At 44.4% G+C, this 14,760-nt stretch overlaps 1 protein-coding gene across 1 annotated transcript in view; it reads left to right on the forward strand.

Moving 5' to 3' along the window:
- The window catches only part of gpc5a (glypican 5a), a 131,892-nt gene that overhangs the window by 63,866 nt on the left and 53,266 nt on the right, over positions 1-14,760 (forward strand). Inside the window, exon 6 of the mRNA XM_012840616.3 lies at positions 11,154-11,274. Coding sequence (XP_012696070.2) covers positions 11,154-11,274 — 121 coding nt within the window. The remainder of the gene's footprint in view (positions 1-11,153; positions 11,275-14,760) is intronic.

Below are 14,760 nucleotides of genomic sequence, written 5' to 3' on the forward strand. Positions count from 1 at the left end.
AACTTACCCTGTGAGCAGGAGCCGGGTGAATGTGGGTGCAATTGTGTGTAAATTGTGATACCGTCTTTGCGAGGGCCACCAAAACACACTGGTGCTGTCCTTGCAACAGCAACAATATGTTGGTAGTCTCACCCGATTGGACAGGCATCAACCATTCAACACAAAGGCAGATCAATTAAGTTGAACACCTAGGGGGCGCCACACAAAGTGTAGTGTCCTCCACGTGGTCAAAATAATGATAATCCACAAATCAGTCTCGTTAAATATATCAGTCTCATAAAATATATTATACTATCAATTTGGAACTCCGATTAATAATTAAATTAATAACTACAACCAAAGTTACCTTACTAATAGTATAGTTGAAGGTCATTAGAATTCTGAATAGAAGAGGTTGGCAACGTCCATTCTTGTGCAACATTAAATAAACCAGCGTATATAAATCAAAGTATTTATTTACACAATGATAAGAAAATAACACACAATATGTAATCTAGCTAAATGTAGCTAACCAATGAATTGAAGGAATAGGTGTATGTGTAATCGAGAGGCAGTGTGTGTGTGAGCTTGTGAGCTCGGGGTTGCGCTGTTAGGAGCGCGCCAGAAAGAATGTGTGTGTGTGTTCCTTTGTCTGATCACCGTAGTTCTGCGTGCATGTGTGTGCACGTACGCGAACATACATGTGATGTGAACAAGGACGAGCCTATATGCAGCGCGAAGTTCGAGTATTCTCTTCGCGTGTGAGGCTATGTGAAGGCCAATGTATGTGTAATCGTGCGCGATTAAGATGCCATGTTTAGAAGAGGGAAATGGTTAGTGATGCATGCAAGACCCGATGTGTCTGAGAAGCAATCCTAACGATAACCCTTAGATGGTGTGGCGAAGCCAACTACCAGCTAACAATGAACATATATATAAACAGTTACGTTCAGTAAACAAAACATATGAAACACATGAACAATGGCATGTAAACAGTCTTATGCTTAGCCAGGTTGTGAATAGCTAGGATAGCTAAATGCCCAGTTAATGTCAGAGTTACCAGTCCTTTGGGAAAAGCTGGTCCGACGTGGATGAGGCAGAGAAGAGATGATGCCGTCCGTAAATGGAGAAAGTTGTCCTTGCTGTGATGTTTCTGTTTTTCTGCAGTTTAGGTCGGAGGATTTGATCGCTCAGAACGTTGCAGTCTGCCTTTTGTTCCCGTTGTGTGGAGTTAGCTAGCAGGTCTGTTGTTAGCTGCTTTCCTCTGCACTTACTGCGTCTCACTTATCAGTTCGGTGACTGAGATCTTAGGCGTGTGTCGGCCGTAAGAAGTTGAGAACAAAGAGAGTTGGTTGTTCACCGGTTGACGGTGTTCTCACGCGTTGCTGGAGGTGAGGAGAGGTGTGCGCCTGGCTGGAAGGCCGGCGAAAGAGAGAAGAGTCACATCTGGGGAGATGCGGCTATTATCCACGCTCAGGTGGGCGTGGTTAAGAAAAGCATCGGGTTACATTTTTATGACAGGTAAAACCTGACGTAGTTTCCGGGGGAACCCATAGACAAGTTACTGATTAAAGTCAACCACAATGGACCATTCCAGGTGTACCTACAGCTTTATTGGATTGGAAATGGAAAGACAAGAAAGTACCAAGAAAAGTCAACAAAATATACATTAAGACACACACACACATGCAAAAAAAATACGACACATATTTAATAGAGGTAGCCTACTTCTAGATTTGCTGAAAGGTATTATAAAGAAATTGAAGTGGAGCTTAACATCCGTTTCAGAGAAGAGACAGTGAGGTGCTACAGAGGGATGAGGCGGTCGTGAGTGAATTGAACCATTGGTCTGTGAGTGAATTGTGGTCTTTCGGCTCCTCTGGTTTGGTGTCCAGCCACTGAGCAGACAGTCTTTGTAGTTCTGCTACAGCAGGCTGATAGGGTCAAGACTAGGCATGTGGGTTTTCTCGGATGGCTGATAAATATCAAAGCCGCTTAAATGATGACACAGCACCTTGTTGAATGGTCAGAAGTAGCAAAGGAGATGAGACGAGCCTTCTGTGAGGCTTCTGGATGAGAAACTGATGCACGTCACGGCAAAGCAACATTAGAAAGTATAATAGGCTTAGTTTGAAAGTGTGGTATGACATGCTTTCTGTTTTAATAACAGCCCACGCTTTTAAATCAAGGCACATTTCAATGTTCTCTGCAGAACTTGATATTTACATTATATTATCCGGTAAAGTCACCCTCTGTGTGTTTTCACACTTTCTTACACGTTCCTGGCGCAATATAATTAAAATGTAATTGTGAAGCAAGAAATATACAATTAAATAGCACAAATCCCAAAGTATTACTGCAACCTAAATCTCTTGCATAAATATGAGGTGTAGCAAAGCCCAAACCACCTACATCGGTCTTGACATACCTCTCTCTCTCGCTCTCTCCCTCTCTCTTCCTCTCTTTCTCTCTCTTTAATGAAGAGCCCTTGTGTGAGTTTGTTTCCCTGGTAACAGCCCCGGTCCCTGAAATCAGTCTTCCGTGATTGTCCACATGAAAATGACTCCGTTGAGATGCCATGCGGAAACATAAATACAGATAGGGACAGCAGATCGGGCCCGGGGAAGCTGCAGGTCCACTGAGCTATAAAATTGACTTGGAATCAATACAGTTGCAAATACTTCAGGCGAGACAAGATGTATGATCTGGACATTACAGGAAAAAAAAGGGTAGGGAAAGCAGTGCTGGGCTACTGCATACAAGCAAGGCACTAGGGGACAATTCCGTGTGCTCGTGAGGGGACCCATATGTAATGTATATTACTTTATGATAGTGCTACTCGCTGAACTTGCCAAATTTCCCCTGAGTTGATGATGACCGTTAATACAAGAGATTCTCTGCTAAGAAAGGCGCATTTTTTGCCTGTTCCTAGGTTCCTACGATCCTAAGAGAGTCGTCTTGATGTTATACATGGGGGTATCTCTTTTCCCCCTAGCACCAGGGCTATCTGTTATTTGATGGGTTTAGCAGGATACCTCTCTGATACCAATATTGTACTTTTATTTACCCCCCCCCCCCCCTCCTCCAACATCAGTGGTCTCTGGTTGCTGTTCTTACAAATACTCTACTCCTTTTACATACACGTAAAAACAAAACAATCAACCTATCTGCTCTTCAGAAGAACCTTCTGGTGGGTCCGGCCCTTTGCAGTGTTTTTCTGACGCAGTCTGCAAATCGCCAAAAGCCCTCGTCCATTGGGAAAGCAGAGAGGAGGTCCAAGGAACGCTTGAAAACATATCAGGCATGTTCTCGCCGAACCATATCCCAGTAGACGCCATGACGAGTGGTCCCTTTACAACTCTGGATCGTGCTGATGGGAGTCGCCCATTAGGGGATTTGTTGCTTCCCAAATAGCAGACACATAAAACGGATGAGGGAAAGGGAATTGGAGGAGCATGGGCTCGCTAAAGTGATTCTCTGTGAAAACAAGGGTTGGCTACATGGTGTGTGAATTAATGGGTTCCCCATTAAAAATGCAACTCTCTAAACCAGATCATGGGGTTTTCTTTTTTGCATCTTAAAACTGGTGCCCTCATACGCTTGTCAGTGTAAAGAGGAAAGCCTAGTCAAAAACTTTCCCCAGAAATGTTTAAATGTATAATATATCAGTTGAAAAACGTACAATACTCAAATGAGAAATAATGGTGTTGATCGGAAGAGTAAATAACGAGGGCAGTCCGCCGCCAAACTCAACTGGTTGATTTAGTTTTGCCTGGTCAGACACTGTCTGCATGTCTAATTAATAAAGCTTTTTTTTGGGACGGGGGATTTCAGTGCAGGCTGACTTTTTTTTAAGTGGCATTTTGTAAAATTGACCACGTCATTGTACTGCTGTGTGGTTTGCTTCGCCCAGCGGGCTGAGTGTCCCTACTGTTTGTGGCTTCACTGAAGGGTCCACAGCCTGTCTGCTGGAACAGGAGGAAGTGTGAATGTGGACGAGTGCCGGTCTCGGAGGTGGAGAACGATAAGCTCTCTCTTTCTCTCCTCTGTGTTCTTGGATCGCAGTCATCATCTCCAACCAGCCCAGCAACAGCCCTTATCTTTTAGCCCTCCAGTCAACACACACTCCTTGCTGCTTTACGGGGGATTTATCTTCCATTGAGGTAGAAATAAGAAATTACTAGAGCTTTCTTGCTGAAATTGCACTGCGCCACCTCATCTGTGGGAATGGATTTGGAGACACCACAGTACTGCAGTCTTCACTGCAGTGGCGTCTCAGCAGGACAGTTGCCTCTGCAGTATAGTGTGTCCTTAGGGGGTGACTTGCATCAGATGCTAGTACAATTGGGTTGTTGCTGTTTGACCCAAACCACTGGCAGAATATTTTTATTTGCTGTTTGACCAAATGCTGGTAAAGGAAAACCTTATGTACCTAGCTAACTGTCTCACAAAGATGTCCAATTCTTTCTTTAAAACAAAGTTCAGCTCCACAGCCTTACATTAACTCATTGTAATTATAGTTTAGCTCACTTTCTGTACACTGCATTACACTAAATCAAGGTTGTTCTGTCTCATAAATGACAGGAGACACTATTTCACAGCCAACTTTAGCAGCCCATTCATTTGGGAGCTTGAGGTGTAGTGGAGTTTATACCCTATGTGATAATCTAACAGAGTTTTCCCTTATATAAAATTATGTTAATTTGAAGTAGTTGCTGAAACACATAGATTATAACATAACTTTAGCAGGCAACTATACAATATCTGTCTGAGTTCAGTAGTTTCTAAAACCTGCGGTCCAGCTCCATAATAAGAAAATCTCAACAAATCACATTTTCAATTGCATATACAATGATCCAGCATCTCACTATATAGAGACATGTCTTGATGTTGCCATGATCACGGTCAGAAGTCAGTGTAATATTCCTCACTTCATTTCTTGGGGAAGAGTCTAGCTACTTATCTCTCAAGCGCTTTCCGTTTCTTTCTCTCAACATTAAATTGCTGATTACGCAGTTAGGAACAAACCTTGTTTGCAAAATGGCATCTCAGAACAATAAGGCCTGTAACCCTTTTGAGAATAGCTGCCTGGACAGAAAATCATTACAAAGATAATGAAAAAATAAATGTCTGTTTGGAGAAATTCTAGGTTATATCATTCTCTGAGCATGAGAATTAAACTCTGTGGCTTCTCTTTGTGGCTTAGGGTTTGAAATGATCTATTATTGGGTTATTATTACTGTAGTTAGTCATTTTAAACAGATCTAGCTCAGTATATTTCTGAATATTGTTCATAGTTCATACCAGATTAATGGTGAATTTTGGTGCTTGTTTTTATATTGAATAGGTCAGGAAGATTATATACTTACTGTATTGTACCTATTCAGTTTGAAATGTCATAGCATTATTTGCAGTTCATAAAAAGGAGGCTGAAAAGTGAATTGCGGCTGCTTGCATTGAGCCCTCGCTCTGTGTCTTGGGAAATAGCAGGCATGCTTAACCCTCCATGAGATGTAAAATGAGGGACTATCTGTCAGAAGTGGAGTCTTTTTAGAAAAAGTGCCTCGACAAATCGGAGGAGCGATGCATATGTCCGACCGTGAGGCAACAGTCGAAATTACTGGGTATTCTTCCAGTTGTCTGTGTCTTCCTGCGTCCCTGCGATAGACATCCATGTCTGTCTCCACGCTCAGCTCAATCGCCCTTCTGGGGCCCTTGTCATAACACCGTACAACTCAAAACGCTTTGCCAGCTTCAATTAATTTGCAGACCCCGTTGGCTAATGCTGCAGTCTCTGTCTGGCGCACATCAATACAAAGTTATGGCTCACAGGCTTGTGCTGATTACACTAGCAATATGTAGCACCGGAGGGGGGGACCGCCACGTGTCTCTCGCTCTATTTGTTGTGTAATCCTTGGTAAGGAATATTAATATCTTCAAGATATGCAAGCTGTGTGTGTGTGTGTGTGTGTGTGTGTGTGTGTGTGTGTGTGTGTGTGTTTGTAAGTGTTTGGTCTCATCAAACGAATAGACGTGCTAAATGTGCTGCATTGTTTGGATAGTCGTGTCTTTTCAAGCCGTGATCTGTAATGTTTGTTAAATATTTGAATGTAGTGTTTTCCTTCAGTTTTTCAATCAGACACTGGTTGTTTCAATAGCTGCTGAAGCGCTGTTCTTTTCCCCCTCTCACACGCCTTCGCCTTGCCTCGAGTGTTTGCTGAATGGCAAATATCGCGCGGCGGGGTGAGATGAATGCTAAGACGAGGTGGCGCATCAAAATATCCGCCAAACGTCTCCGTTATTCAATTTTCGACGCCGCATTCTTTTGCGTCCTCATCACCTTTCATGGAGATTGCATTCAATCACGGCGCGCCGTTTCTTCTAATTAACATCCCCATCCTGTTGCATTTGCCAGGCAGAATTCTGCTTCGTTTTCCGTCGTTGTCTTGCCCCCTGGGGAACGCTGCTGCGCCTGTCGAGGTCATTATGGATGTGCCTAATGGGACACACAGCTGCCGGAGTGATTTGCTGCATTTTGTTCTGAATTGCATCACAGAACAGGTGAAAATGATCATCCGCCATATTCATCTTGTTTTGAGCAAACGTTTTTTTTTTTTTTTTTTTTTTAAGGAAGACATTCCTGCTGTCATTGTACAAACATAATAGGTGGAATAAGGGTCAAGCTCTAGGTCAAGTTACAAAGGTCTCAGCTCTTTTATTTAATCAATGGCAACACTGAGGTCCTTTTGAGGCCTTGCTTTTGGTGGCCTCAGTCAATAATAACATGCTGCCTTTGAGTTGTTAAGCATGGACGTGTACATGATTGGATTGATTCCCCCCAGCAAGCTTGGCCCTGCATTCAGTATTTTATCAATTTACTCATTTTTACTTCATATGTTCAGTCATTAATTCATTCACTAATTTATTTGTCCATGCAGTTTTCCTGTTCTATTAACATTTACTTTGTATTCATCTTTCTGCTCTAACTGCCTGTAGGACCAAGTCATCTGTCAACTGTAAGAGTTTTCTCCAATGTATTATTTGGGGCCTTGTCCTTCACAAATGTTTCATTCCTCTGTTATTTTAAGCATTACGGAAAGTCAGTACCTCAAACCTGAAAGACCTTTTTAAACTAATCTGCTTCAGTTAATGACATATTACATTTGTTTACCAGCATCTAGTGTTAAAAGTGATTCGCATAGGCCCTATAATATTCTTTGATTTTAGTGTCATACAAATCCTAATGTGATACTTCAGTTCAGTTCATCATGCAGAGCAATTCTTAATATTTTTAGTTTTTTTTTTTATATTTATGCCAAGCTATACAGTGCAATGCACACATGCAATGTGAATCTTTTTATCAAACTGATAAAAACAAGCGAGAAGCAATGCATGACAGATCTTATCAGATTTGCCTGCACCTTGAAGCCTGATGCCTTTCTCTTGGAGGCTTCAGATTCGCATTGCAGAGTACAGCATCCTAAGCGAGCCCAACAGCACTGGCCACAAGCCCTGCCGCTGCCTGCAATGTGTGTGGGATGCTGCATTATCAGCACGTCTCAAGTCCTGACTCACCTAATTGTCGTGGAGCCGAAAAGAGAGCTCTTTCGCATTGTTTTCACTGCGGACCACCCCCTGGGAGCAGAAGCCGAGTGATGTCTCTACAGCCTGCAGATCCATCAGATTTGCCTCGCCAGCAAACAATTACAATGGACGGAATTATCTCTGCAGTCTTATCTGAAATAGACACAAGCCTAGGCCCGTTGACTATTGTTTTTTTTCCTGTTTTCCCCTCTTTTTTTACTTTTTTTGCTTTTCCGGTTTCGCTCTCATTCTCCCTTTTCATCCACCTGTCTCCAGGGCTGTTTTGGGATTGCGTACGCGCCACGTCAATGTCCACCGGAAATCTTATTATGCAGAAGCGTTCGGATCGAACTGTCGGCTGACGAATACCCATCTAGCTGACAAAAGAGGGCGCTCCTCGGAGAGACGTGGCGGAAACACCTCCGGCCTGTCTGTCTCTGGTCTTTCTCTTTTCGGCAACAAGGAATCACTCATGCTGAGCATACGCGCGCCCGTTAGTTGCAATTCCCGTCACTTCCTGGACTATCTCTGCATGGGCGAAATAAATGTTTTACTGTACCCTGTTTCAACTTCACAATAAAAGGGCCCAAAGATTGGCATATGTAGAGGAGATAGATTGCATGGAGATGAAAGGACATTATCGTGGGGAGAGAGAGAGAGAGTGAGAGAAAGAGAAAGAGAGAGCAAGAGCGAGAGAGGCGCCATGCTCATTGATGCACCCCAATCTTTAAACTGTCGCTGTGATCCGACAGAATGCTAACTACAGCCTCTCACTCTCGGATGGGGACGGTGCGAGGGAATGTTCCATTTGAATGGAAGACAGAAGCAATCTCTGATGTATTTCTCTCTTCTTGTTTTCCAATAGAGGGGAAGGATGGGGGCGATGTAACAATGGCACACATTCAGCATGATGAATGTTTCCACATGTTCCGTGTTTTTCATCATCTGACACCTTTTAAGGAGCGGGGCCATGCTCTCCAGCTCTATCCCACCCTGTGAGACTCTTTGTACTGTAAGCATATTATGAAATATTAGTGGAATGCCTGCAATGGATCCCATAGGCGCAGTGAAATATGGGACTGGCTCGAATGAGTTTCTGTGTCTCCTTGTGTGCGTCTGTGTGTGCGTCTGTGCGTGTGCGTGCATGCTTGTGTGTGTGTGTGTGTGTGTGTGTGTCTGTCTGTCTGCTGATGATGTGTGCATACAGAACTTGTGAATCATGCACACTGGTCCCATTCTGTGCACATTCTGGGACAACGCTAGGGCTATTAAATCTTCTGCTTCAGCCATGGATTTCATTTAAGCAATGGCATCTTTTCCAAAAGCTCCCCTTGTTGAAGGAAATACGAATCAAAGAGCAACTGGCTTTGATGTTGTTGAACTGCAATTTAAACAACGGACACACACCAAGTTTCATCACATGAGAAGAATTATGGGGTGTACTTTCTGAAGTCACAGATCTGAGAACAGTTCACTCTGGCATACACAGCATGCTCCAGCTAGTTTGGCCTTTTTTCCCCCACACAGTCCAGCTTTGATGAAAACAAATGGGATATGTGAGAGGCTAATGGACATTTAAGCCATGATCTGGCACATATACACTCGTTAGAAGTGGCGCAGATGGCTGTGGTATCATTTATCCAATAAGGGCATTAATCAATCCATGCAACAGCCTAGCAAAATGAGCCATTCACAGATGAAGTGACTCGTTTTCGATGTCTCCGCATGGGGAGATTAGTGTGATATGCTCACCAGACTAATCAGGCACTGTCAATTCCCTAATTGTTGTCACACATATGTAGTGTTAGAAACAGGCGTCGGTTTTTTTACTGTATTTTTTTCTTCTTCATTTCTTTGACATTATGAGTGTATATGACAGGCTTATAGACTGCTGTCAGAGCAAAAACAAAGCTCATATGATATAAATATGCAAATCTATCTTCATAGGATACACGTTCAGACAGACAGAATGAAAGACAAGAAAAACACAAAGAAAATATCTGAATTCCACTTCTACACAGTGTGGCTGTGAAAGTGGCAGCCTGAAAGGCTCGGTCCCTGTCCACCAATCATCTCACACACCTTATCTGTTCTCTGTCTCAAGAACACGCTCGCCTTTTCCTGTGTCTGTAAAGAAATCAAATTAAGCGGAACTTAGACTTTCTTTCCTAGAGGGTGTGTGTGTGTGTGTGTGTGTGTGTGTGTGTGTGTGTGTGCGTGCGTGCGTGCGTGCGTGCGTGCGTGCGTGCGTGCGTGCGTGCGTGCGTGCGTGCGTGCGTGAGAGAGAGAGAGATACAGGGATTGAATTAGAATATATGGAAACACAAGTGACACTGAATGGAAGAGGGAGTAGGAGAGGAAAGGAGAGCGCGACTGAGCAAGGGATGGAGAAGGAGAGAAGGAGAGGCGACGTCATCGAGGGTGGTTGACATTTGCATTCCTCTGAAGTGACACCCCCCCACCTCTCTCTCTTCCTCCCCACCCCCTCTCCCTCCCCGACCGGCTGACTGCTGGCTGGCAGTGGTTTAAAAGCTGCAGAGAGATGGCGTGCGGAAGGTAACAGAATGGCTAAGTGACAGCTCCTGGCTGAGGCTTCTCTTAAAGTCCTAAGCAGAAATCAAAGCAGGTGCTCAGGTGCCTTCAGTGGAGAGCTTTCTCCTGGAGCAGAGGGAGGGTGTGGGGGTTGGGTGGGGGTGGTGGCGGGTCCCTGTGCCTTCGCACGCACTGAGCCACAGTTTATCCTATCTGCTGAGATCTGAACAGGAGCTGGGGTTTCAGCCAGGGGGAATAGGAACCTGGGAAACAATGTAGAGAGTTTAAAAAAAAAACAGGCTGACATTTTGTGAATGTAAAAGTTTTGGGGTATTTTTATGATAAACATCTTGGTAGTTTTGCATTGGAACCTGTGTTCACATAATGCTTCATGTTTTGTATAACTGCAGCAGCAAGGTTGTGTTTCTAGTGTTAGCGTTTTTAGATTAGACATTGAAAAAGTCCACGTTTTGCTATATTCACTATCCTGTGACTGAAAGCTCTAGTTTCTTAGGGGCTGTGCACATCAATCCACACTCACGACAAAGGAAATTGAAGGCATATTTTTTCATCTGTTTTTGAATTTGTCAGTTTCATGTCTTCTCTGAAGGGACTTGCCTACCATTTGGGTAAAAATGCGAAATTTGGTTTTAAACATAATATAACACTCTCCGCAAATGTCAGCTTTTCAATCTTGTAACTGTGCACATCCATCTCCAGTTGCCTATAAACTAATCTTTCCCTCTTTGGGGAGCCCTATTGTTTTATAGGGAGCTTGAGTTATGGTTGCACTACTTCAGACCTTGCTCTGCAAGCTTGTTGCTTGTCGAAGTCAGTGGCAAGCTTCTAAATCTCCCCCTGGTTCATCTGAGGTAGCTCCACAGACCTGACACAATGTGCCCAAATTGGATTCAAATCCAAGTACCCACTTGTTTTTTGTCTTCTCTCTTCTCTTCTCTCTCTCTCTCTCTCTCTCTCTTTCTCTCTCTCTCTCTGTGTCTCTCTGTTTCAGGCACTGACTTTGTTCTGTTTTTCTCTTTTCCTCTGAATTCCCACAGCTATACTCTTCGCGTGGTGGGCAATGGGATTAAGGCTCAGACAGTAAATCCCGAAGTCAAAGTGAAAGGATTGGACCCGGTCATAAATCAGATCATCGATAAACTGAAGCACATCAATCAGGTGAGTCTTAAATGTGGCTGCTGCAAATGCTGGCAGACAATAGACCTCTGACACCCTGTCACGAGCCACAGACACTATACAGGCCCTATAGCAGCAGAAAAGCACCACAGTCTTGCTCATGTATTAGACAGCAAGCAGAATCTGAAGAGAAAGTATTGTTTTCTTGCTGAGCGATGCCAACGTGAATGGGTTTTCTGACTTGACAAATTTGATGAGTAAGCTTTTTAAATGCCAGTTGAATAGAACCCTCATATAATGCTGTGCAGCAAACATTTGTTTGTCTTTAGATGATGGAAAAGTGGTTTTCTATTTATTTGTTTATTATTATTTTGTGGCAGCCCTCACAAGCTGACACAGGCTTTTTTGGGGGCGTGGTGGGGAGGGGGCCAGGGATTAATTTAATCAGAGAGAAAATTAGTTTATGTTCTTTTTAATCTCCCTATGTAGTGCAAAAACATATCAGGATGATGCCCTGGAAGTGGGAAATCAATGAATACATTTTTAAAAACCCATTTCAGCCTTTTTGCATGCCAGGTTTTTATAGAGCTTTTCCATGCCTTTGGCAAAATCAATGTTCTTCTACCCCTTTAGCAGTGGCCACATCCTCCTTATTTGTGCTGGTGTGGCTGTATTTGATCTGCGTCCTTTTCCTCTCCTCGCGGAGAATCAGCTTAAGGAGGCGTGGGAGTGGTGGGGTGGCGCCTCGGCAAAAAGATAGGAGTCTCCGTCACGTTTAAGCGCCTCCTTCGTTTGTGTTTTGTCTTTTTTTTTTTCTGGGATGCAACATGTGAGGAGTCTAGAGCCACTATCCCGCAAGCCGTCCCCCCCTCTGCGTGATCTTCATGGGACAACGCCTCTTTGAACGAATCACAGTCATTTAGAGCCGCTGTGAGGCTTTGGTTTGGTGCTGATAATATCACAACACCCCCCTCCTTCCCCACCACGCTTAATCATAATGATTACCGGAACGCACAGAGGACGTCTGCTGGGAATGTCAGCATGTAGGCTCGAATCCCCAGGGAAATCTATCTGTGCTGTGCAGAGCGCCCCAATGCTGTGTCACTTCTGCTGCTATTTGGCCAGAGATGAACGGCTGAGAGGGGGGTGGTGGGGAGGGGGGGGGGGGGGGGGGGGGGGACGATGAGTAGGGTTTGGGGAGGGGATGAGGAGGGGATGAGGAGATCCCCAAGAGCTTGAGTGTGGAAGAAAGAGCAGCGCTTTCATGTGCACTGGCCTTGGGCAGTCAGTCGGCATAAACAAGTTCCTTATAAAAGAAACTTTAGAAATTGGTTCTCGGTGGTGTTAACTTTTTGCTTGGGGAATTTCAAGGACTGACTGTCGTTCATGGAACTGTTTGTGACAGGTCGTGACATTTAAGACTTGTCCATCCATTGTCACCTAACCTCTTAAAGCATTGATTTTATATGATTATTCACATCCCTGAATGTATGGGCATGCAGTTGGCACTGCCGTGTCTGAAGTGCTGAGTGTTAATGAACACTTCAGAATCATTGGCAGCAAAGTTTTAATGTCTTAGTGTTCATAGCTGTGGAAGGTAGCTTGAAGGAGAAAAACCGTAACAGCTCAATACATTAGATGATAAACACGCATAGCACATTCATCCTTTCAAGCGGCCTTCAGTGCGGCCCCTTAGACTTTGACATCTCTGAGAAGATGCTTGGACGCAGATTAATGCGATACGAAGGCTCAGTTCTCTAAGTGTACTTAACATCTACAGAATGCTAACAGATGGCTGTTCTTCCATCCAGTCTTACAGACTTCTGGAGCTTGTTACCCTGTATGCTGGACGAGTAATGAGTCGGTCACTATGCCACTGGTGCCAGAATAAGTGAAAAGTCCTGCAGAATAGCGACAGAAAGTGGAAGAGACGGTGTCAGGGGATTTATGTTTGTGCAAGGCTAATCATTACGCCCAAGCAGAGACAGACCCCTGAGCGTAGCCTGGCTTTAATGTTGTTAGCCCGTGGAAGTTAGCAACTGGGCCGCTTTGGCTTGCACAAAACACCGGACTAATGAGGCCTGTTCTGAACAGCCTCCAGACATTATGAGAGAAAAGACTAGAATGGCCATGCTTTTAACCTACGACCCTGTAACATGAGTCAGATGAGATACAAGCGTGGGAGTGCTCATCTGTCTGGCTGTGCTCGACCTCTTTATTTCTCTGGTTCTCCATTTGCTCTTTTTTTCCCTTCTGTCTCTCTTCTTCTCTTTCTCTCATCTGTCTCTCTCTCTTTCTCTGTTTCTTTCGCTCTTTTTGTCTCCCTTCTTTCCGCTCCCTACGCTTAGCTTTCTCAACTTTCCCTTTTTTGTCACTTGCTTTATCCTTCATTCCGTCTGTCTCCATCTCTCCCCCTTTTTTTTTTGCTCCCCTCCTCTTCCTCCTTGCTGTTAGTCTTTTCTCCTTCCTCTATTTTCTCTTACTGGCTTCCTCATTCTCTCTCTCTCTCTCTTTCTCTCTCTCTCTCACTCTCTCTCTTTTGTCTCCCTCTCTCTGTCTTTTTTTTCTCTCTGAAAGAGAGACCACATCTTATTCTCACCATGAACCAGTTGCCGTTGGAGTATATCTGTTGGAGTTGGAGTATATTTGCTGTCATCTGTTTTTGGGGCCTGAGCTCACACGTTGAGCCTTAATCTGGCCTGAACGCTGGCGAGAGGCGACAGCGAGCTCCCAGCAGACCGACCGGAGGCAGGGTCGTCTCAGCCGACCCCTCTGCTGGCACTCCTGCCTAATCCACACCATCTGTGAGGTGTCACAGCTCACTCGTAAATCCATACAGCGCCCATTAGTCTCTTCATGGGAATCGTGGCTATGATCACGTGTGTGTGTGTGTGTTTGTGTGTGTTTGTGCATGTGCATGTGCATGTGCATGCGTGTGTGTGCTTGTGTGTCTGTGTCTGTCTGTCTGTATGTTTGTGTGTGTGTGTGTATGTGTGTGTGTGTGTGTGTGTTTTTGGTGTGGGTGTGTGTTTATGTTTGTATGAATGTGTATATGTGTTCATGTTCCATATACCCCGATTGACATACGTGTGTGTGTGTGTGTGTCCGTCCACATGTGGATGTGTACATTTGGATGTCGGTCGTGTTTACATGCCGTTTGCGTATGCACGGGAGCTCTGTCCTTATGTTTGCGTGTGTGTGTGTGTGTGTGTGTGTGTGTGTGTGTGTGTGAGTGAGTGTTTTTGCCCGTCTCTTTTCGAGAGAAGCATGAGAGATGGACAGCTATGAAGAGGCCAGACACATGAACGCAACAGCGCTTCCTTCAAGGTTAAATTAACATAGCTCAGCCTTCAGGCAGCGCGGCCGAGTTCAGGTAATTAAAACAGTTCTGTCAGCGGTAATTTTGAGCCTATTCACCTTACTCCCCTCAGGGGGGAGCATAGTGGTACATCACAACTTGCTTGGTTGGGCGAGATAATGGCGCGTAATGAGATGTGTAAAAGCTACTCTGTCGCTTACACTACTCAC

Source organism: Clupea harengus, chromosome 21, assembly GCF_900700415.2.
Source record: "Clupea harengus chromosome 21, Ch_v2.0.2, whole genome shotgun sequence".
Taxonomy (NCBI): Eukaryota; Metazoa; Chordata; class Actinopteri; order Clupeiformes; family Clupeidae; genus Clupea; species Clupea harengus.